Source organism: Lathamus discolor, chromosome Z (genome assembly GCF_037157495.1).
Source record: "Lathamus discolor isolate bLatDis1 chromosome Z, bLatDis1.hap1, whole genome shotgun sequence".
NCBI lineage: Eukaryota > Metazoa > Chordata > Aves > Psittaciformes > Psittacidae > Lathamus > Lathamus discolor.
Genome location: NC_088909.1, coordinates 48,686,317 through 48,711,713, shown reverse-complemented (window position 1 = coordinate 48,711,713; position 25,397 = coordinate 48,686,317). Strand labels below are relative to the sequence as shown.

Below are 25,397 nucleotides of genomic sequence, written 5' to 3'. Positions count from 1 at the left end.
TGGAAATGTGATTAACCTTTGAATTCTAGAGAAATCTGTGTAATCCAACCTATGAATTTGTGTAGTACTGGTCTGTGGAACACCACACTTGTCAGTGATGCAGAAAGTATGCAGATTATGACCAAATGCTTTTTTGCTAGCAGTGTTTGCTGTATGACTGGTTTTGAGTATGCAGGTGGATAATTTAAAATTGCTTGAAATGTGAACTTTGTTGTTAATATCAAGAGGATAACTGGGGAATGGGTGAGGAGGAATACTGAGCGTGAAGTCAATGACGGGTGATAAAATGCAGTGTACGTTTTAATTTATTTATTCCTGCATGGTGTTCAAATGTCATCTCAGATGATTAGCATCCTATACATTTCTTCTGCTTCAGATATTAGGGTGAGAAGGAGAGAGTAGTAGAAGTGTCGATTATTACAAAAAGATCCATGTGTTGAAAGCATGTTCTAGGTGATATCAGAATGTGAAAAGCACAGAACAAGACCTTTGCTATTAATTGCAGTTTGTACCATGCTGTCCATCCTGTCTGGCATTCCTACACACCAGTTGTTTGCCTGTGTTTTCAAATAAGCTTTGTGTAAGGGGTTTTTAATTACCTGTAGCTTTTTGGAAGTCTCTCAGTATTTCAGCATACTCATTTTCTAATCACTTGCGTTAAAATGCAAGACCTTTAAAAAATTAAACCCCATAGTTGTGTAAAGATTCTGCTTTACCATAAGTACTCAGTTCTACATATCAAGCCAGTTATTTACTTTCAGCAATCATAGAACATACATTGAAAACATTTTCAGTGTTTGTGTCCAACTGATGGGGAGTTAGCATCTGAGACCTACAAAACCTGCAAGGGTCTGAAACCAGAGTAGGTGCTACTGTTACATACGCAGGAAACCATGTCACAAAACCAACCCTTGTTTTTTCTCAATCATATATAGATGGCAGAGACGATAGATGAAGGAGAGTGTATTGTTACAGTGGACTTTGAAATTTAGTTTTAAAATGATAGGAAAGCAGACCTGTGTACTGGCCAAGCTTAAATTCAGCATGCATCATTTAACAATCTGTTAGTTTTACAGCTGTATATGAGAAAAGTTAAAAATGCAGTTACGACCAGTTTTGCCTTTATTTGCTTTACAACCACACTGTTTAAGAAGTGAAAAGTTACAACACAAATCTGAAAATAGGTGTTCTGTGTCTTGATGGCAGTAAATACATTCATTGATGGAGAAAAATGGCAGTTAACAGATGGGCAAAACAATAATTAAATAATTAGCTAGGAGGAGTAGATTTAGAACTTGATCAAATACTGGGATAGGAGCTTAAATGAAGCTCCTGTCAGCTTAAGACTAAACCCCAAAAGACTGAAAGTAAAGAACTGATGTATGCTGAAGTGTTTGGGGTGTTTGTTTGTTTTTTTATTAATATGAAAGCTGAATAACATCATGATAAAGCAAGCTAACGCTTATCAAAGACATGTGACAGCAGTGCCAGGCAGAAGAGAGGTCTTTTTCAAAGCTTCTTTATGCTACAAAAAAAGTGGTTTAGATACCTAAGATGACAGTCTGTTAACTGCCTGACAATGCAGTTTTTTCCTGTGCTCAGTGAACTAAGGGCTTGCAATGTGAAAGTGGTAGGATCAGTGAACTAAAGCTTTTATAGATATTATTTCTGTTTTGTGTGGATATGAGCTGAAAACACTTCAGGGAATTTCACCACAGTAAAAACATGTTGAAGGCTTGTTGGGTTTAGAGCATACGCTTGCATCAGGAAAAGCTGGCAGATCCCGTCTATACCATTAACTGAAGGTCACAACTGGGGCACAGGGATGAGTGGAGCAGGAGTACTCCATGTACCGTGTCTGTTGTGAGCAGCCAACATCTGGGCATGGCCAGCAGCGGGGCAGGCACATCACATAAAGTGCCTTGCAAAGTCCTTACATGTGTCACAAGATTATGGTTACCTCCCTGGAGTAACCATCTGCCTTCAGTAACGCTTCGGTGGTAGACATGGGTATTTGTGTCTCCCCTGTTCAAGCGGATGACCAAAGATAAGTCTTCTCAGGTTATGCTGCCCAACTGAGGGAAATAAAGATTTCGTCAATTTACGTTACACAGATGACATGAAGAGCAGTGACCATTGCCTAATTTTCTCTGCTCAGGTAAATTCAGCTGAAGTTCCCTCAAGGGCAACGCTACTGTGCCTGACTAATTTGGAGGCAATTTGTTCAGGTACTTAGCATTGCTGCAGTGTAACCATGAAAATAACATGCCTTAAGCTTGTTTATATCTTAAACAAAACTGTATTGTAATTATGATTGTCAAGCTAAGGAGCAAGTGCTGCTTACTAAAATTTATGCATCCTGCTAGCAGAAGCCCTTCACACTCAGAGCTGGGGAGATCCTGTTCCCTGGACAACTCCAATCCCACTCTCAACCTTTTATTGATACAAAATACTAGGAAAATAATAACTTCCTCCAAAATTAAACATACAAAGACATGTCAGGCCCTGATAGAATTTTCAGTTAAAAAGAACATTGTGACATTATCTGCTCTATTCTCCATATGTGGCTAGAGAGCCATTTGACTGCTTGTTCAAGTCACCGGTACTGGGCACCTTAGTTTGGCAATGCAGTCCTTTGTGAGACCAAATCGCTTAAAGGGAACTGCCCGAGGAACAAATAACTCACAAACAACAATTTGATGGTATTTCCCTGGCTGCTGCATCCCTTTCTGTGTCTGTCCAGATAGCATGGTGGTGGAGTAATTAGCTCTCTGAACTTGCTATACAAAAGTTTTATCTATGTGTAGTTGAGAGCTGGAGCATCCATTTTGTCTGATGACAGTTTTAGGACATGTGCTGTTGAACACGGACAGAGATGTATGGTGGGTGACGAGAGCAGACGACAGGGTATGTCTAAGGGTGGCAGGCTCCTACAACTCCTGTTACTTCTGACTTCTGAGACTCTTGGAAGATCCCAGGCCTGGAGTAGAGCAGTCGTGTTCTGAAAGTTACGCATCTGTATCTGAAAACTTTGGCTGAATACAGTAAGGGTTGAAATAAGAAACAGCTGTCTGTATGAACACAGTTATTGTGCAGGAGTTACTCTGTAATACTTAGTGTGGCAGCTTGTAGCAAAACTAACTCCTGTTTTGGATTTGAATCTGGAAATGAAACTTTCAATGCAAGATTGAGGGGTTTTGTTTAAAAATATTTCTAGGTATGGTATTTATGCGTAACTTAATTTTTAGCTGCAAAAAGGCAATGATTTGTGGTACTTAAAACAGCAATTCTGAGGCTGTTCAGAAATCTGTGTAGTTTAGGAAAAAAGAGCATTGTCATTTTGCCAGCCCAGCTTAACAACTCAGCTTAACAACTGAGAGAAAACGGGAAGATAAACTAATGAAGTTATTCTGACATGAGGTAGCAAAATAAGAAGATGAAATTAAAAAACTGTGGAAAGACTTTAGGCAACAACTTGCCTGCTCCCTTAGCACCCTGGGTTTTTTTTTCCCATGCTCCGAAGGAAGTAGACTAATTAGTTCTACACCCCCTGTTCTTTTAGTACCTCTGTCAGTACCCGTCTACATATATACATACAGATGTTTACTCCGATCAGCAAGTTTTGCAGTTCCTCTTGTTTGTGTGATCCTTCCATATAGGACTTGTAGCGAATTCTTCTTTCCCATGCTGCTCTTCTCCAGAAAACCTCTGGGGATATTTGAATAGTGCGAGATGAAAGCAGCCCAAGATGACCTAGTAAGAAATAATCGCCACAGAAGGAAAATGGGTTCCTCTTTGAGTACGCAAAAACTCTTACTGACAGTAGAGGTGCGAGTTATTGCTGGTGGCTACAGAGCTAGCTGTGTGATCCAGGCTAAATCTGTTTATGGATGCTGAAGTGTTGTTTTGAAAAAATCTTATCCAAGTTGAAGAACGTCTGGTGGAGGAAAGCATTCTCTGTGAAATTACAAGCTCCTTTTGCTCAATGTGAGTGGAAGTGTTCAGGCTTTCCTATCTGGATAAAAAACTTAATTTCCTATTACCAAATAGAAGGACTTGTCTTTTACTGCATTCTGCAGTAACTTAAATGAATAGTTTTCAGTAACTCTTAATAGTTGATCAAGAGTATAATTTGGATGGTTTTCTTGCATAATGCACATCCATTTTTGGTCACAGAGTAAGAGGTAATTCATAAAAGCTAAACCCTGTTATGCACAGGAATGTTTATCAGACATCTAGGTTTAATGCTTGTTTGCTGAATTGATTCATTTAATGCAAAGTATTTCAAAAGCTGTTTTTCTCCCTGCAATTCATATTTTTTTGCTTTATTTTATTTGCAGAGTGCCAAATCCAGACAGGTTTCTCTGTCTCTTAACAGCTGCATGTAGTTACACGTACACTGAGTAAGGGTAGTATGTCTGAACAGTGTTGTAGTCTGCATTAATAATACACAGAAATTACTGTGATTACAGCTTTTCAGTGCTTAGGACCACAAATTAAATTACTTCTATAAACCTATTTTTTCCTTCTTGTTCTTTCAATGTTGCACTATAGGACTGAAGAAAGTGGCTGGAGATACCCAGACCTCCATTTTTATTCTTAACTCTTTAATTTCTTTATGTATATATAAAAAATAATATAAAAAATATAAAAAAAAAATATATATATATTTTCTTTTTTTTAACAAAATTTTAACTCTGATTTTTCTTGGAAAATGCTTAAGTTTAGAGATAATTGCAATACCCTAGCATTCTATTTATTTTTTTTTAACTAGATCATGTGCTTCCATTTTTATCAAAATTATTGAATGGTTAGGGTTAGAAGGGACCTTCAGAGATCATCTAGATCCGATCCCCATGCCACTAGGGGAGGGAAACCTTCCACTTGACCAGGTTGCTCTTGAAGCCCCATCCAACCTGGCCTTGAACACTTTTCTGGGCAACCAGTCCCAGTGTCATAAAAAATTTCTTCCTTATATCTACTTTAAATCTACCTTTTTTAAGTTTAAAACTGTTACCCCTTGTCCTGTCACTACAGGCTCTGGTAAGAAGTCTCTCTGTGTCTTTCTTTTAAGCCCCTTTTAAGCATTGAAAGGCTGCAAATTTTGTCTCTGAAGCTTTCTCTCTGCAGGCTGAACAAGCCCAACTCTCTCAGCCTGTCTCCATACCAGAGGTGCTCCAGCCATCTCATCATCTTTATGGCCCTCCTCTGGACTCACTTGAGCAGGTCGCGTCCCTCTTGTATTGGGAGCTCCAGGGCTGAACACAGTGCTGCAGATGGGGTCTCATCAAAGCAGAGCAGAGGGGGAGAATCACCTCATCGCCCTTTTTGATGCAGCCCAGCTATATTTGTATGTGTGGGCTGCGAGTGCACATTGCCAGCTCATGTCCAATTTTTGAACCCCTAAGTCTTTATCTTTTATCCTACTCTAGCTTAGGTAGGAATCCCCTTAATAGTATTTAGTACTTTTAGGTATCCTTATTCAGTATTTAAAAATCCAAATATCATTTTGTTATATTTCTAGTATTTGTAAGTAGATAATGTTACCTTTAAATTCTTCATCCTTATTTCTGGTCTCAGTACTAAGTGGTACTTACAGATGGTTTATTCTGGAGTTGAAAATACACATTAGCTGTCTGTTAAGCTGCTTTCGTAACTGCTTTATCATAGTGAAGAAAGTGCAAACCAGCTTGCATTTCCCCATTTTCCTGTTTGGTGTTTTTTAGATTCCCTTGCATGCACATCAACGTATTTACAGTTACCACCTCTGTCCTTAATCTGTGCAGCTAAAATGTTACAGATGAGCCATAGTTTCCAAAAAGAAAGAAAGAAAGAAGGGTCCTGTAATGAAAGTCACAAGTTACTCTACTTTAAAACCTGCCATTCTGCATTATTTTCAGGGAAAGCATGCTTAATTTCATGAAAAGCAATGCATGGCCTTAATCCTCTAGGAAAGACAAGGTAAGAACAGTGAAAGCGGTCATTTAACTCTGCCAGGTGACAGCCCCAATGGCTTTGACTACATCCCAGTGCTGTAAGAATTTTAAAGGAAAATTTTATCGCATTTATGATTTTTCCCTGTTTAGAGTGACATACCTGCATGTGGAATAGAGTCCCATTCCCAAAAAGAGATATTCCTAGCTAATGCGAAGAAGATGGAGGTTTCATGAGGGTTAATTAATTTAACATTCAGCTAAAAAGTTTCCAGATCCTTCTGCTATCATGTCAGTGCTTAAGAGTTTTGTATTTTTTTTTTTTTTTTTGGGGGGGGGGGGGTGTCAAATCTACATCAGACTTCCAGAAACTTTGATTGTCACCTACTGAGATAATTTAGAAGAAACAATTCAGTGTAGAATACAGCTTTCAAAGGAACTGTTTTTTTTTTTTTAATTTCTATTCAGAAAATGTATTTTTGGATCAGTTATGTGTATTTTTATAAGTATTACTTATCTTTGTGTGTTTTTTTCGTGCAATTCCTGTTTACATATAAAGCACAGCTTGACTGCAGAAACACAGGCAGTGACTCCTGAAGTATAACATTCACAGGTTCCCCTTCATAGGCTTGATAGGGAGGTACTGGTTCAGGGAATGCACCTCTCTTGCCTTGCGAGGACGCCTTTTTTGTTTGTCAGCCATGGGAAGCGAGCACTTTCCAGCCCTTACACGCTTGTTTGGGTAGCATATGTAGATTGGGAACCTGTTTTTCAGAGGTAAAATTATGGAAATCTATAACCCTTCTGACAAGTTGTTTGCGTAGCCTAGAATGCAATTCTGACATTAACTCAGAGTAGCAGTCAAAGCACCTCCTGTGTTGACCACAACATCTGGCACAAGATAGCTGTAAGGGAGCACACTTAGTCAATAGCCATATAATAAGGAGATTTTACAGTATGTCCTTCGGATAACATCATTTTTTGTTTCGAATGTATTGAGCTTTGCTAATGTTACCTGGCATTAAAGATGACTAGTTACAGCACATTCCAGGAAGTGGAGCTGTTTGCCCTCTTGCAAAATAATGAATACATTTGTTGTAGAGACTGTGCAAGGACATGAATCCCCTGGTGACTGATACTGCTTTACTTGCTGGAGAGCTTGGAGACAGGAATCTGAACTGTTAAGAAACTGCTTCAGCCGATGCATGTTAAAACCAGCATAAGCTTTTCCAGTCACAGACAGAAACCAGCTCTCATGCTGCAGTCCTCTCCCACTTCCACTCAGGTTCTTCTCTTCCATCCTTTTTCAAATAGGAACTGTAAAAAATGTCCCTTCCTTTCTTCTTTCCCCCAAAAAAAGAAACAAAATTTGTAATATTTGAAGTCTATTAAAATATTTTTTGACATGGCAGAAACAGAAGAATGTCTATGACTTTACTAAGTGTTGATTTTTTTTTTAATTCTTATTTTTATTTTTTTTTTATTAGGAAGATAAATTTAAGTTAAAAAGGTGATATTCATAATATTAAGTTAATCAGGAACAAACTAATAATGGGCTCCCAGTCCCCCTAGCTAGCAACTGCATCTCCTATTGCTGTCAAATCTCATTTTAATTGTACACAGGTGCTTGCACCCTCTACAGAGGTATGGGGAGGATTGCAGCAGCACTGGAGGCTTCTGATGTTTAGAGTTTTACACAGGGTTTTGTGGCTGGTCTGTTCTCACTTGCTTTCATATCAGTCTGTGAGCTGAAATAATCCTTTCTGTTACCTGCTGTCTAGCCCCTGGATGTTTTTACAGACTGAGGTCTTCTGTAATGAGCTTCCTTGCTGAAAGAGTAAATATGCTAAACTCTTCTGCCTGCTGCTGCAGGATGGGCACTCCCTCCCCTCGACTGCTACACTCTTCCTTTGCATTTCCTCTGGTTTGAATTCCGCTCTCCTGAACACTGTAGGGACATACTTTTGTTTACGTACATACGTACGTATCTGTCATAAATAGCATCTCTAGGTAGAGTTCTGACTGCTGGAATTACCTCTCATGACTTAATTTTCTCGGTCGAATTTGAGATCCTCAGGACAGTGAGAAGAGCATACAGCAAGCTCACTGCCCTGGACTTCAAAAGAGCAGACTTTGGCCTCTTCAGGAGCCTGCTTAGTAAGGTTCGATGGGATATAGCCCTGGAGGGCAGGGGGGCCCAAGACTGTTGGTTGATATTCAAGCATCACCTGCTACAAGCTCAGGAGTGCTGCATCCCAACTAGAAGGAAGTGCAGCAGGAGGGCCAGGAGACCTCCTTGGATGGATAAGGAGCTGCTGAGGAAAATTCAAATGAAAAAAGAGGCTTATAAAAAATGGAAGCAAGGACAGGCGGCCTGGGTAGAGTACAGGGATGTCGTCTGGGAAGCTAGGGACAAGGTTAGGAAGGCTAAGGCCCAGTTAGAATTAAACCTAGCCAGGGATGTTAAGGAAGGGATTCTACAGGTACGTAGCAAACAAAAAACAGACTAGGGACAACACAGACTCCTTGAGGGAGAACTGGCTAGACAGGATTTGGAGAAGGCCAAGGTTTTGAATGACTTCTTTGCCTCAGTCTTCACTGGCAAAGGCTCTGACCACACCACCCAGTTCTTAGAAGGTAGACGCAGGGACTGTGAGAATGAAGACCTTGGGCCCACTGTGGGAGAGGGTCTGGTTCAAGACCATCTTAAGAACCTGAATGTGCACAAGTCTGTGGGACCTGATGGAATCCATCTGCGGGTCCTGAAGGAGCTGGCGAATGAAGTTGCTGAGCCACTGGCCATCGTATTTGAAAAATCATGGCAGTCAGGTGAAGTTCCCAATGACGGGAAAAAGGGAAATATAACCCCCATTTTCAAGAAGGGGAAAATGGAAGACCCGGGGAATTACAGACCAGTCAGTCTCACCTCTGTGCCTGGCAAAATCTTGGAGCACATTCTCCTGGAAGGCATGCTAAGGCATATGAAAAACAAGGTGGTTGGTGACAGCCAGCATGGCTTCACTAAGGGGAAATCCTGCCTGACCAATTTGGTGGCCTTCTATGACGGGGCTACAGAATTGATGGATAAGGGTAAAGCAGTTGATGTCATCTACCTGGACCTGTGCAAAGCATTTGACACTGTCCCACACGACATCCTTGTCTCTAAATTGGAGAGATATCAATTTGATGGATGGACCACTCGGTGGATAAAGAACTGGCTGGATGGCGGCACACAAAGAGTTGTGGTCAATGGCTCGATGTCCGGCTGGAGACTGGTAACGAGTGGTGTCCCTCAGGGATCGGTGTTGGGACCGGTCTTGTTTAACATCTTTGTCGCTGACATGGACAGTGGGATTGAGTGCGCCCTCAGCAAGTTTGCCGATGACACCAAGCTGTGTGGCCCGGTTGATACGCTGGAGGGAAGGGATGCCATCCAGAGGGACCTTGACATGCTTGTGAGGTGGGCTGATGCCAACCTTATGAAGTTCAACCATGACAAGTGCAAGGTCCTACACCTGGGTCGGAGCAATCCCAGGCACAGCTACAGACTGGGCAAAGAAGAGATTCAGAGCAGCCTTGCAGAGAAGGACTTGGGGGTGCTGGTCGATGAGAAAATGAACATGAGCTGGCTTCAGTGTGTGCTTGCAGCCCAGAAAGCCAACCGTATCCTGGGCTGCATCAAAAGGAGCGTGACCAGCAGGTCGAAGGAGGTGATCCTGCCCCTCTGCTCTGCTCTTGTGAGACCTCACCTGGAGTATTGTGTGCAGTTCTGGTGTCCTCAACATAAAAAGGACATGGAACTGCTGGAACAAGTCCAGAGGAGGGCCACGAGGATGATCAGGGGACTGGAGCACCTCCCGTATGAAGACAGGCTGAGGAAGTTGGTGCTGTTGAGCATGGAGAAGAGAAGGCTGCGTGGGGACCTAATAGCAGCCTTCCAGTACCTGAAGGGGGCCTTTAGGGATGCTGGGGAGGGACTCTTCATCAGGGACTGTAGTGACAGGACAAGGAGTAACAGGTTCACACTTAAACAGGGGAAGTTTAGATTGGATATAAGGAGGAAATTCTTTCCTGTTAGGGTGGTGAGGCACTGGAATCGGTTGCCCAGGGAGGTTGTGAGTGCTCCATCCCTGTCAGTGTTCAAGGCCAGGCTGGATGAAGACTTGTGTGGGATGGTTTAGTGTGAGGTGTCCCTGCCCATGGCAGGGGGGTTGGAACTAGATGATCTTGAGGTCCTTTCCAACTCTAACTATTCTATGATTCTATGATTCTTACCGGGGAGAGACTGGTGGGCTCCTCTGCTAATGGTTTCATGGTGCCACAGATGTAGATACACCTTAGTGTGAACTATCATTGTATTGCGGCAGCATTTCTAGTACAGCTTGGAAGACAGTTGGATTCGATGTTCTCAATGGTCTTTTCCAAACTAAACAATTCTATGATTCTAAGACTAATCATCAACATATGAAGCTCATCTGGCTGTGTTACCATTGGATTGTTGTGCACTTTATTAGCAAACATATGGCAAGGCATGGTTTTCTTTGTGCTTAGTTGTGAAAGCGGCCTGTGCAGTGCATGTGGTAGCGTAGCTAATGCTGTTCAAGTTCAAGGGCATGTGGGGCTGTGAGGTCCTGGTGGATTTAGCCCTGGTGTGCGTCGCTCAAGGCTGTGAAGTCCTGACTGACATGAAAAGCGACCTTTCTCTTTCTGCATGTGAAAAGCAGTACAGACCACTTCGTTATCAGACACTGGCAGGATACATCTATTTGAGCTCATCACAAGAACGATGGAAAATGTGTGGGCAGGTGAAGTTATCCTTGTGTCAGGCAAAGAAGGTTAAACAGCATTTGGTCTCAGCACGTGCTGCTGAGGTAGCTGTTCATCTAGAGCTAGCTTGAGGGTGAAGATGTCCCAGTTCAGTAAGATAAATACACAGTCAACAGGAGAAAAGCTAGGTGATATTTTGTTATACTGAAAAATACAACATTTCAAGCATCAGTAGGTGTCACGGTTGTGGGTATGTGGGCCTCAAAGGAAGTCCGTGGGGTGAGCCTCACGATGGTGTGATTCCAGGCTGTTGTGAGGAGTGGTTCTGGTGTCATCTTGTTGCCTTTTTCCACAATGAGAACTGGGTGCTGTGCAATGAAGAGGTAGTTGCTGGAGTAAATGCGATCAGCCACCAATGCTGACAAGGCAGGTACGATGCAATGACAGCCATGCTAGGGGCATTGTCATGGCAGGCCTGAATTTGGGTTGTGAAGTGGTCAAAATGCTGGCAGGTTGGGTGCAGGGGGAGTAGATAGAAAGGAATGTGGTACTCCTAGGAAAAGCTGTTGAGGGTTGGTGATGACCCTTACTTAGCAAGCATCCTGAGGGAATGCAATGGAAATTTGGGCTGAGAAATAGACTATCCAAGAGTGTCATTTTTGGAAAAGTGTGGTGTGAGAGTTTTACTTCAAATACAGGAGACGCTGTGTAACCAAGCAGTGAAGGATTAGGCATGACAGATACCACTGAAGCACAAGACTGGTAGCTGTAGTCACGGTCTGAATAACTGAAGGAAATACTGCAATGTGAGCTAATAAATTTTAACCCTAGAACAGAAAGAGATGATTGCAAAACTTTAGTCCTTTGATGTATGTGTTCTTTATTTCGTTAAAAAGATTATGATACTCCCTTACCACTGGTATGGGATAAGAAACAAGGCATCCTCAAGCCCACAGCGTTCACGCCCTTTTGTAGAAGAGCTGAAGCTCTGCTTTATTGTTTAATTACATACCAAGTGTCTTATCTTCAAGTGTATGCAGATGAGAGTATGCATTCCACCATTGTTGTCTTATCTTTTCCCAAACAGTAACAGATTGGTTGATTTGTCATGATCTGGTGGCACAGGACCTTTTCCTTTTGTTTCCAATTGATGATACCCTCTCTTTGCTGAAGGATGCAAGTGAGTAAGCACAAATTTCACACACATTTTTGGCTGCCAGAAATGTCATTCAGTCCTGCTCCCATGCTCGTATTATTTTCCTCCTTGTGTCAGCAGAAACATTCATGTTCATCAGACTGAGGAACTCGATCATGAGATCAGTTAGCTTTTTTTTTGTTCCCCCCACCCAGCAGTTTTTTCCTGTGAATCAGTTCTGCAATCTGGTGTGCTGTACAGCTGAACAAATGCTTATGCTACCCCAGATTCCTCTCAGGCTGTGGGAGGAAGAGAAAACAGAGTTGGTGTAACATGTCTGAGGGTTGGGAATTGTACATTGTGTTTTATCAGTCTGACTTTGCACTTAGAAATACCGGTCTGTATGCCTTTTCACTGGCACTAGCCCTGCTCAGATTTGTTCACTGTTTCTGGGTTAAGGATGTCTCTCAGCTTTGTGGGAGGCAGCACATAAACTCTCACATTCTTTTGAGACAAGTTTTATCACTGAAGTTTTGGCTAAATGTGTTGCAATGGTTAGCCTTACCTGAACTGTAGAAGAAACCTTCTTTTAGCCTGATATTTACCCTTCCAGTACTCCCTGTTAATAATTTTTTACTTTATCAAGTCCATTGCCCAACTATGTCTAATAGTCATTCAGTCATTCACTAGTAGCTTTCTATATAATAAGTCTTGATCAGGAAAGATAGCAGGCTATTTTCACATTATCTACTTTTGAGATAACTGTTTCTCAATTACATTTCAGTTTCTTTAACGTCTCTTTCTTTAAAGAGCATTCCATAACCCAGAATGCTGCTGTAAACTGTGAGGCTTGTAGTCAGTCAGGTCACTTTTTCCTTTTTCTGTTCTGTTTTGTTATTTGCTATTTTGCAGTTTTCCTAAATTACAGGTGTAATTTATTCAGCCTTAAATGAATATAATCAACATCTTTGTGCAAGAATTTTGTAGGAAGTTTTTGTAGGGTGTTCAGATTCTGCAATATTCTTAGGAAATCAGGATCAGAAGAAATTAGGAAATGTTTGATTCTCTTTAAGACAGTTTTTAAAGTTATTGTTTTGTTGGAGTGTTGAGTATTTAAAAACAGCTTGGCTTTGTTTCTCAAATGTAAACTTGCATACCTGAAAAAGCTGCCTTTGAGTAATGCTTATTATCCGTAATGTGTGTGTTGTGCTAGTGTAGTGTTTGGCATTTGTTAGTGCAATCTGCCACACTAAAGTGAGAGGTTTTCCTTGGAACACAAGGAAATTTGACTCAGGAATGTCTAAGTACAGTAGAGAAAAGAAAAGATGGTGGACAGAGAGTTTTTCATTAATTTTAGCATTTCTTTAGCTACATTCAGTGATTTAATGTTGTGGTTAAGTTTTATGAACATCTGTCTTCTCAGTGTGTCAGCAGCAGCAGGGTTGCATTTCAGGGTGTATATAAGAAGGGCCGATGTAGCATCTGCAATCCACATGTGTGTGTATTGTGTTTTAGATAAATCCTTTGCTGTATAAACATCTCAGTAAATAAATGTGTAGCTGACATACATATGCACATCAAAATATTCTTATGTTTATACTAGTAACCATACAGAGTTTTAAAAATACACTTCTTTAGCAGTTGTATGTTTCTGTACAGCTTTTCAATGCAAATGGCAAGTCAGTGAAACACTGGGATTTTAAAAAATATTTGAAATATTAATTAAGGGGAGAAAACTGGTAGTATTTAATCCTAATCTGCAGTTCCTTTTTCAAAATACTTGAAAAAGTTGAAATTATATTATTCCTTAAACCTGTAGACTGAATCTTGAGTGATTTGTTGCATTCTCTGCTTCTCTAAAAGCCATAATACAGAAGAGCCCTTAAAAAAGCACTAGTTGTGGTACTGCAGAGGTACTTGAACAAATCATGACAATATACAGAAGCCAAGATGCTGTGACTTGCTTTCCCTATTACAGCTGTATTTTATTGTCTGCCGAAACAGCGTAGAGAAAATTTGGTAGTCATAGATGTCTGATTTTACTGTTTAGGATTTTTTCATCTTCTTCAAGAGAAAGCTGGAGAGTGTGTTGTTTAGGGATTTGTAACACGTTTTTATTGAGCAAGCTAAGGTATTTGCTGATGATAGTCTTAAAAAGGGGGGGGGGAGTGACTGCACACACAGTTATAACTGTGAATATCTAGGCCGTATCATCTGTAATCAACCTCAAGGATTAATGTTTTCTGACCTGATATTCTTGGGTAGAAAAGAAGGTAGAAAGTATGTAATGTACAGAACAAGAAGTGGGATTAATGTACGTACTTTTTCATGCTGCTGCATAGACTTGCATTGCTAGTTTCCTCATCTATCACTACTCAGGTAAAAAAAAAAAAAAAAAGACATAACAGGAATTGGTTTGGATGATTACAACAGTCTGGGGTTTTTTTTAGGTGTTTTCCTGTGGATTTTTTCTTCCTAATTCTTAAGAACAATTATCTGGTAGTACATAATGTGCTGAAAAAAATCTCCCCTTTTTTACATGAACTTAATTTACCTTAACAATCCTGATCTACCCTGACCTAAACTTATTTGTCAAAAATACTAAGGAGGACATACGCCCTGGAAGGAAAGCAGTGGAAATTTCCGCTGGATGAATTTTGGCTCAGAAAGCATAGCCTTGAGGATCTGATCGGTAGCAGCGGAAGTGGATGGACACAGCAGTAATAAAATTAGTTCCTACTAATGGAGCTTTCTGGGCTTTCCATCTTGATGTGGGGTGACCCTGGCCAGCAGGTAAGTCACCACCTAGTCACTTGCTCACTCCCCAGTGAGAGGGAAGAGGACCAGAAGGACAAAAGTGTGGAAAAAAACCTCTCATTGGTCAAGATAAAGATGGTTTAGTAGGTAAAAGGGAAGGGGGGAGCAGGGCAGGGAAGAGGAAAAAGAAACAAGTATTGCAAAACCAGTAATTTACCAGAAGCAAACCAGTGCTCAGCCAGTCCCAGAACAATGTCTACTTCAGAAAAACTTTCCCCTTACTCCAGTTTTAACGCTGATCACTGTGTTACGTAGTATGGAAAATACCTCTTGTCACCTGGAGTCAGCTGTTTAGGCTGTGACAACTCCTGACCTCTTGCTACTCCCAACTTACACATCAGTAGGGGGGCAGAGTGAGAGGCAGAAGAGGCCTTGATGCTGCTCATCAACAGCTGAAACATTGGTGTTATCAACACTGTCCTGGTCACAAATCCCAAAACACCATAAGGGGTACTATGAAGAAGGTTAACTTCACCTCAGCCAGATCCAGGACACTTACACTGACTCACTTGTGAAGCAGCAAGAACAGTACATCTTGATGGCTTTGCTAACTTTGCTCTGATAATCTAACTCTTCTACAGATTCATGGTAAAGGTAGAACTCTGTATGACAAACTTTTTAATTTTACTTTTCAAATTAAGGATTAAATTCTAATGCCCAAAGTAGATTTCTCTAGAGCTTATTGTCAATTAGCAGTCAGTTTCTCTGTAGGCTCGAGCCTCCCATCGGAGCCTCATGAAATTAAAACAATGAAAACTGCTATGAATTAAGTATCTGAATCCTCCCTCTAAAAATTAAACTTTCTATTTTCTTGCTCGTTAATGGTTCTTGAAGAAGCTTAACCCATTTCTCTAGTTCACATTCTTCCTTAAAATGTTGAGTATGTTCTGTCTCTCTAAATTTACTCATCTTTTTATGAGTAAATAACTAATGACTTTCCAATACAGTATTCTGCTGAGGGCTTGAACTACTAACCTTCCATTATATACCACTTTGTACTGTTCTGTAAACAGACCAACTGAAATTTGTTAAAGGAAAAATTATTCTTAGAGTGTGAACCCTCAACCTTCTCCTGCCTTACAAAACCCTTCATGTAGACTGTCTCATAATACAAAGAAAATGCAGAAATGCAAGTGAAACAATTAACAGCTTTGTGAATTGGATCCAAACTCTAGTTGTATCATTGGAAACTTGTATCTGATTGACAGTGCAAAACCTCCATAAAATAGCTCTTATCTCTGACTATTGTGAAGGATTTCCATAGAGAGGTTCAGTTGTAAGCAAACAAGCATGTGCCATCCTCCAAAGTGACAGGATGTAAGCCTGGTTTGATGCAAAAGCTGGAATTAACAAGCCCTATGAGAAGTGTCTTACAATAGTATGGTCCATATTGTTTTACAAGCTGTTGACAGATTTCTGTGATTAACAGTTGCTTCTTATGAAGAGACTATATACTCAGTCTGTGGGGACATGTGTTTTGGAGCCCTTAGTCCCAAGGGCTAGCTGCAGCACCAAGTCAATTTCAAAAGAAATCTGATGGTTTACTTGCTGTCCACCAAAATGCCTGGAAACTCATGGGAAACAGAAGTTCCCACTTATCCAATGAAAATGTTTTGCTTGTTATTTTTAGCAACTGAAGACGTATTTGGAATGTCTGTGGTGCTTTTTCACTGCACTTGCATGGTGGGGTGGTTGGGCATTTATGTATCTCTTCAGGGGTTCAGAGATCCCAGGAGATTTGTCAGTGAATTACCCCAAAGCTCATGGGACCCAGAATTATTTTTCAGTGTTGTTTCTGAAAAGTAGATCTGAGCAGGATAGATTCAGGTTTGTTTGTAACCCATCAAGGAAGGCTGATGGAAGGTTGCTGGAGCCTTTCAGAAGCATGTGCAAGATAAATACGGCGACGTTGTGGAGGTCCACAGTGTTTAATCAGTAGTTAGGTGAGATAGCTAGATATAACAATTGTAACAATTGCAGCACAGTCCTCTGACAAACTGAGTTAATATATAATAACATGATAGTGTCTGGACCAGTTTTCTTTTTAAAGCAAAAAAACAGTCAAGACCATAGTAGTTTTGATAGTTTTCTTTGTCTTTTGGCTTACGTAAATGAACAAAAGTACATCTTGTGTGAATGCTGTAGGAATTAATATAACTTTTGTTCTAATTTCAGGTTTACTTTTACAATATAAAGAGAGAACTATTTTTTAGGACCCTCAATTACTGGAAATTGAAGCAAATTATTAACTACTAGTCTGTAAAGGCTAAGAATAAATTTGGTCTAGTCCTCTAATAGGTAGTTCTGCTTAATTCCATAAAGGAGTAATATTTAAGGAATGTAGATAGGTTGACAGTGGGACTGGATCCAGCAAATAACAAATAATGCATTTATAACTTTAAAACACAACGAATTTGCAGTTGACAGATATTTGAGTATACAAGTAGTTCCCATCTAAATCCTTTAAGTAAACATTGTCATAATTTTTACTGATCGATATAATGTTATCCTGTTATTTACACGCTGGTTATACAAGCTAAAAGTTTTAACCTTATGAGTTATGAAATGTATTTCCCAAGGTACAGGTTTATGAACTCTTAAATGTGTTTGTGATCCTTCTTGTTTATATTTTACTCTATTTTTATTTATTGACTCCATTGTTTTATCAAATTCTTTTGTGTTGTATGTGATTATCTACCCAGCCATCTCTGCCTCCAGTGGGTCCTGACCTGCAGGTGGTTGGGAAGGTGGCTGGTGGCAGTACCGCGTCAGATGTCTTGTGGACCTCCTGATTTTGGATACTGTTGAAGGCAGAGTTCTGGGAAACTCTGGTCTGCTACAGCTACTGTTTATGTTTGCAGGTGATTACTTAAAGCAAGGAAAGCTTTTAGCTGCATTTTAAGTAAAGTTAAGTTCACAGTGGCAAAAGCTGCTATACATATGCATCACTAGTAGCCTTAACTTGTCAATCACCCAGACAGACCCTCCAGTTTGAGACAGAGCATGAAGTGGAAGGTTTCTAGTGCTGTAAGCAATGCCTGTTTTTTCTAATGAAAAGCCTTATGCATTCTGAGGTTTAAAGGTTGGGTAAGCAAACTGTGAAGGAAAGCCTGCCTCCTGGCAGTGTCATACAGATGCTGACTGACAGATACCACTGGATCTTTTACTATCATGAGGAGAGAAAATAAAAATTGTGCATGGAGAAGATTCTCCAGCTCCTTCAAGGACTTGCAAGATAAACTTGGACAGCAGAGTACCCTGACTTGTCCTACGTAGCAAACTGTATTAGAGCACCTCATTACAAATTCTGTCAGTCCTACAGATGATGGTGGTAGAAAAGAATCGCCTGAGAAATTGATAAGTGTGTGCAGCCAAAGGTTCCTGAAATCCTGACTAACCTCTGGGTATTTGGCATCCCCCCTTCATGGTCAGGGGCATCTTTGGCTGCAGTGACCATGAGATGGAGTAGGACCATAGTCCTGTATTTTGGGAGAGCAGACTTCAACCTCTTCAAGGATATGCTTGGAAGAATCCCACAGAGTGTGGCCATAAAGAGAAAAGCTGTCCAGGAAGGTTGGCTTATATTCAAGGATCATCTCCAAAATCAGGGAAGACCCATCCCAACAAGCAGGAAATCAGCAGAGAGGCCTGCATGGATGACCCCAGAGCTCTAGATTAAACTGACTTAAAAAAAGAAGTGTACAAGAGATGGAAATAGGGACAGGTGACCAAGGAGGTATACAGAGGTACTGTGCGAGCATACAGGGAAAGCATCAGGAAAGACAAGGCTGACCTGGAGTTTAATCTGGTAAGGGATGTGAAGGGCAATAACAAAGGCTTCTGCAAGTACATAAACAGCAAAAGGAAAGTCAGGGAATATGTGAGTCCACTGCTGAATGGGGCAGAGGAACTGGTGACAAAGAAAAGCCTGAGGTAATCTGCTCTCACTCCAGACTTAGGGTAGGGAGAACTTAAACAAACTGAATGTAAAGAAGTCCATGAGACCTGGAATTTGCACACACATGTGCTAAGAAAGCTGGCTAATGCCATTTTGAGGCCAGTCTCAACTAACTTCTTCCATGACAACACAAAGAGATTCCTGAAGACTGAAAGAAAGCAAGTATCACTGCTAGCTGCAGGGAGGAAGATCTGGGGAAACAGAGGCAGGTCAGCATCACCTCAGTTCCTGGGCAGATGATGGAGGATATCCTGTAAAGCATTTCCAAACACATGAAAGACAAGAAGGGAATGAGGAGCAGTCAGCACAGATTTGCAGAGCAGAAACCATGCTTACCCAAGCTGATGGTCTTTTACAGTGAGTTGACTTGGTAGGTGAGGGAAAAGCAGCGAATGTTGTTCACCTCAACTTTGGTAAGGCTTTTGACACTCAGTCTCCCATATTACCCTCCTGGACAAACTGACAAAGTACCACTTGAATGAGTGCATAGTGAGGAGGTTTGGAAACCAGCCAAACAGCCAGGCCCAGAGGTTGTTGATACTTACTGATCCATGTCAGCCTTGCTGTTTAAAAATTAATAAAAAAATAAATTGGTTCAATTTTGCTCATACAACCTCAAGATGCTTTCCCTTATACATGGACAAGAAAGGATGTAACCATGCTTTTGTTCTCCATCTGCTGCACTACAGTGGTATCTCAATTAATGTCCTCCCTGCTGCCTCAGTCAAGGGTGGCATACTCCTCCAGCATCTGCTGCTATCATGGAAGATCTTGGGGCCTTTCCTGAAGTTGTTGAAATGTATGGTGACAAGTCTGACAAACTTGATGAAGGCTCTGAGATTTTCTCCTGATCTATCTGATTGCTACAGAGGCTGGGGCCAGCTGCTGCCAGATGTCATAAGCAATGAATATCATCATAATTCCACCTATACAAAATTCTAGGAAAACATAAGTTTTAAATTATTTTTTTAAATGTATTTATTATTTTAACTCTGGTTTCTTCTTTATCCATCTTGAACTGATTTTCCTGCACTGTGTCTGAAGGCAGGTAGAACAGAATTTAACCTTCTCTAGAACTGCAAACTCTGCCTGTTGATTTAACATTGCGACTACTCATACTCATCCATATATTCAGAAAAGGAAGCAGTGCTGTTGCTTATAGAGACTGTCTTCCTGTCTTTGCCTACAACTGCATCTCACCAACACATCTTTCAGCTCCTGCCGGAAGTGGTATGTTTTTCTTTTTTTTCTTCTTCCTCTCTTCTGCATTTGGACACAGAATGTACACTTTCCACTTCACTTGCAGCAGTATCATCATGATATCCTGCCTAAATATAGTGGAATGTGTGATGCCATCAACTGACATAGTATCCCATGCCATACTCCACATAAACTGATGCAAGACATCAACAATCCCTGAAGACAGCTGTCATCACAGCCTTCTGAGAATTCTGAATTATGTCTGAACAATACAAAGCTAGACCAGTTTTTTGGAAACTATCTGTCCAGACTCAGATGTTGCTCTCTTCAGCATGGTAGCACACTTGGATGGCTAAGGCACAGCATTTCTGTGTACCTCTGCACAGGAGCTCCATGCTGTACAGAGGGATGTGTAGCATTTTCCCGCTGAATCAAGAGCTGTCACGCTTTAGTGTTGACAGTTAACAACCATAATGTATCATATAAACAGAAGTATGAGATCTTTCTCATAGAAGGAAGTCACTGACTTTGGGAGGTTGTCTTACAAGATAACTCAGTTTGGTTAAACATCTGGGCTGCTAGTTAGAGGCACAGGACAAAAGGTTCAAGATAACACATTTTGAATGCAGAATTCCTAAGGCTTACCTTTCTTTTCAGTTTAAGAAGTGATGGCTTTTCCATTCCTGAGTCCCAGCATCATAATTGGATGCCTTTCTCCCCTCTCAGTTTGAGGTGGGTGTTTCTACTGATCATTTCTTCCTCTTCAGAAAAGCTCAGGAATCCCTGGAGTGCTGGGACAGCTTCCCGTCCTGAATCCTTCCCCTTTTGTCATCTGGACAGTTTCAGCCGCATAAACATGTGAGCTCCTAAGCCCCTTGAGGTGCACCTGTCAGTTTTAAATGCAGTGTTAGTCTATGCAGATGATATCCTGGATCTTCCTATCAGGCCTCAGTTGGGTTCCTTAGTACTTTCCTTTGATCAGGACAGTGTTTCACAGGGCATCCTTATCAGGCATCAATGTCCTTTGAAAAGGAGCCTTTCAAGGCTGCAACCCTGAGTGGTCTGCTGTTTCTTCTGGAGTAAAAGGAGGGCAAACATGCATGAGCACTTGCCTAAAGGAGACATGAAGGCTGTTTATTATTCACTAGAGGTTATTCCAGATATATTCTGTATTCACATTCACAGTCCTCTGTGTTTCTTCCTCAAGTGCTGTCAACTGATTTTGAGATTCAAATATTGTAAAGCAACTGAAAATGCAGCAGTATGTTCCAGCTGTTTGTGTTCTCCTGGAGGGAGGACATGTGAGCACATCTGTCCCAGCAGCTCCAGTCATGCTTAGTCATGATGTGACAGTATCTCTTAAAGTTATTGGTTACTAGTAGCATACACATTCAGAAATATAGCAGAGCAGGATTTGGAAAGCACTGTGATTTGTGGATGAAGTGCGCATGTTTTAGGAATATTTTTGAACTGTATACCACGTAGGCAGTTCTGTCTCATTTTAAAATAAATCAAAGTTTATTCAGACCACAATTATAGCACTGGCTTGGGACTGGGTGCTGAATATACTCACTGAGTGTTACCATTCGAAAGAAGCATTTGGCCTAAATTTCCTTAATTTTTGCTATGAAACTGGTCCCCAAATCGTCTGTAATCACTAAAATGCATGCAAAAATAGAATCATAGAACAGAATCATGGGATGGTTTGGGTTGGAAGGGACCTGAAAGCTCATCTAGTTCTACCCCACCCTGCCAGAGGCAGGGATACCTTCCACTAGACCAGGTTGCTCAAAGCCCTGTCCAACCTGGCCTTGACAACTGTCAGCGATGGGACATCCACAGCTTCCCTGTGCAAACTGTGCCAGTGCCTGGCCACCTTCAAAATGAATAATTTCTTCCTTATATCTAGTCTAAATCTACCTTCTTTCAGCTTAAAGCTGTTCTCCCTTGTCCTGTCACTACAGGCCCTTATAAAAAGTCCCTCTACAGATTTCTTATAGGTCCCTTTTAGGCACTGGAAGACTGTTACAAGGTCTGTCTGGAAACTTCTCCAGGCGAAACAAGCCCAGCTCTCTCATCCTGTCTCTGTAAGAGAGGTGCTCCAGTGCTCTGAGCATCTTTCTGGTCCTCCTCTGGACTCACTTGAGCAGCATCATGTTCATCTTGTGTTGGGGGCCCCAGAGCTGAACACACTACTGCAGGTAGGCTGTCATGAGAGCAGAGGGGGAGAATCACCTCACCACAAATAGATATGCCTGTTTCATGTTGAGGGAGTATGAGGCATCAGAAGTGCAGCTAAACAAGTGCCTTGCAAGTGACTTCACATATGTGAACTGTTGATGATTTTTGTCACTACATGGACTTTATCTTTCACAATGTTACTAACCTTGTTTTTAATGGAGGCATATCAGACACTTTGATCAACAGCTCATCTCTGGTTCAGAGCAGAAACAGGTACTATTTATTTGTTGGGGGTTGGCAGTTCTGCTCAGATACAGAAGATACAGTTTCATTTGTCATATTTAGCCAAAATAAGATTTATATCTAGTTTGAGTTTTAGTATAAAACACCTGTGAATAATTAACTTTCCTGTACAGCCAACTGTAGTTGTTATTTGTGGTTACACCCTATGAAACCAGTACTAGGTGAAATCTGTTGCTTTATACCTGAGGGTTTTACCATAAGAGATTTGAGGAGGAAAAAGCTGCTGTCTCATTGACAGATTTCAGCACATAGCCCTGGGTCAGACGTCAGGACAGCTGAAGAGAGCTGGGTAACTTATGTTGCATTCACAACCACCAGTAGGTTAGGTAAGGGCTTGCTGGAGCGTCTGTAGGAGAAGCTGTCATGCATGAGGTACTAGTTCCTCTCTGGAGAGAGACACCCTACTTCAAATGGAAAGGCAGTACCTGTTTCACCCCAAAATTCCTATCCTGGAGCTTGCATCTCTGAAAAAAAGGCGTTTCAGTGCACAGGGGTTGCTAATACATGAATTCAGACTAAATATCTGTGGTGGGGTTTGTTGCTGCTTTTTTTTTTTTTTTGTGTGTGTGTATGGGTTTTTTTTTATTTTATTTTTTTTGGCGGTGGGTGTCATATCCTGAAGTTAGGTAAAGTTTCAAGATGGTAGAAAAATTCTTATTTCTCAGTCAAGGTTCAGCCTCTCAAACTCAGTTCAATTCTGATTTCATTTAGAAACTTATTTGGTGAAAAGCTTTAAGTAGATCTGAGCTGGAATCAGGTAAGATCAGCACAAGTCCTTGTGGTCATGTTGTACACATTACTTTCTTTCCGATCATTGTTGCACAAACATTATTAACTATGGTTTCTAGTTTTTGATGTGCACATTGGCCTGTGTACATCTATAGTTCTGCAAAGAATTTTTAAGCTGTATTTAAAGGAAGGAGGTGGCATTGATGTGTGATATTTTTTATAATTTAAATATTCAAAAATACCATATTTCAAAGGATCTGGAAAAACAGGTAGACAGTAGGTACCCCACAGGTGCTCTGTGTGTGCATGAATGTGTACACCATCAATGAAGACTCCAAGAATCCTGTGTTGCCCAGTCATGCAGGGGATACTGACATTTGCCATACCGTATCAGTTAAAGATGCAGCACTTCATGTTGAGTGTACTTGCATGCTTCTTAAAAACTAGAGAAATAAGAAAATTAATCTAGTTCACAACTAAGCCAAGGCAGCAGCACTTGTCACCAAAAATACCAGTTTTGATTAGCAACTGTTGTTTGGTTTGGTTTTTTTTTTTTTTAACTTATGACTGTTTCTCTCCAACCATTATATTAGTTTATAATTCTCTATTGGTGTTAGATACTTGTGTATTTTAGTGCAGTGGTTCTTTATTTCTTTTCATTATTTCCCTAATCACACACTAGTAAGTATTTGTATTTCACCTATTTCTGATTAGTATTGGAATAAATGCCAGAAACCAGTCAGCAACTATAGTAGTTACTACTGATGAGATAGCTATCCCTGTGGTTTTTTGTCATGCCTGTGCTTTTTGAAGTTTTCTTTACCCCTGATTTGCTTTGATAAACTGATACCTTTCTAGATTTCCAGGTATTTCCACATGGTGTGTGCTGTGTTTGAATTCCATAGGAATTTTGAAAAGAAATTAGATTATTTGTGCACTGCTGAAGAGCTATCTTGAATTGGTCACAAGCTTGAAGGTCAGTATGCACTTACAGTACAAACTGTGGAGTAAAAACCACAGAGGATTGTGAAACCAAACTCTCAGGAAATGGGGAAACATGATGGCTTTAGTATTGTGTTGCCCAAACATGTTCACTGTTTACTGTGAGGTAAGCTTCTGCTGGCTTTTACCTGATGTTAAAAATAAGTTGTGTTATGTAGATGCTGAAACAATCTGTTTTGGGAAGGCATTGCATTATCTTTGAGTCAAATATATTTGTAGTCTGACCTCATAATGCTACATTTCACCTCTGCTTTTCCGTTCATCGACCAGACTTGCTACTGTTTTCTACCCGCAGTCAACTGCACTGAGATCAAGTAAGCCTGTTTGGAAATAAAACTTTGATGGAGCAGCTTTATAGCCAAGTATACATATGAGCTTTCTTCTGAGTAGATATGTTTTACTGATTTCAGTTAATGTGTACTTTAGTACCATTCTTTTAGTTTCATAGTTAAGAGAAACATGTTATATCTGGTATTTGAGAAAGAATGGACATTTATTTATTCAATTTCACTTAGAGATGAAAAACTTGATAAATACGTTGGCTTAAAATACAGATCAAGAATGCTGGGGAAAATCTTAGCTGCTTAGGTAGCATTTATTAGAGTAATGAGAATGTTTTCAGTGGTGGCAATTCCTGCTTCATCTTTTTTCAGGAGGAATGTGAACACATTTGTACATACATTTAGGTTGAAATGTTTTAAGGCAACCAGGAAGTAGAAATGTAGATTCAGTAGTTGCTTTATTTAGACTTTTGAAAACATGATAGGCAGGTGTATCTACCCAGCACTGATTAAACTAGAATACCCTTATTAGCCTTATTGCATCTCTGTTACTACATATTAACTGCATTTTCTTTTAATGTCAGCTAAGGTTTTAATTGGCATTCAGAAAAATGGAAAGGTTAGTTCCCAGATAATTGTTTTAGCACACACAGAAATGTCTACTATTATCTAATCTTAGTTAAACTATCCTTTCCCCACCATTTGAGTTGGTTTTAATTTTCAACAGAAAAAAAAAAACAAAAAACTTTTGAATTTTGGAATTCTCACAGAATTACTGAGACTTTTTCTTTTCTTGGTACTGACACAGAGAAAATGGGGTACTTTTTGCAGGCTTGGGGATATTTTGCAGGCTTAGTGCGGATTCTATGTGCAGTCTTTATCCGTGGCATTCCTTGGTTATTTCAATTCTGTGTGGCAGTGCTATTTGTACTTCTTGGCATCAGACCTCGTATCATTGCTACACATCAAGTGAGAAGCTGTCAGAATTCCCAATGATTAGTTAAGGGCTGGGGTTCATCTCTTGCTTCCCACACTGGCCTCCCCACTGCTCTTTCACCCTGTCTGTACGTTGCTGGGGACTTAAGACCTGC

General features: G+C 40.5%; 1 protein-coding gene across 2 annotated transcripts in view; it reads left to right on the top strand.

Annotated features, from left to right (window-relative positions):
• Positions 1–25,397, top strand: part of TNFAIP8 (TNF alpha induced protein 8) — a 67,686-nt gene that overhangs the window by 7,961 nt on the left and 34,328 nt on the right. Inside the window, exon 1 of one of the 2 annotated variants that reach the window (XM_065662362.1) lies at positions 24,305–24,339. The exons of the other annotated variant lie outside the window; for it this stretch is intronic. Coding sequence (XP_065518434.1) covers position 24,339 — 1 coding nt within the window. The 5' untranslated portion in view covers positions 24,305–24,338. Of the gene's footprint in view, positions 1–24,304; positions 24,340–25,397 lie in introns of those variants that run through there. 2 annotated transcript variants of the gene reach the window in all.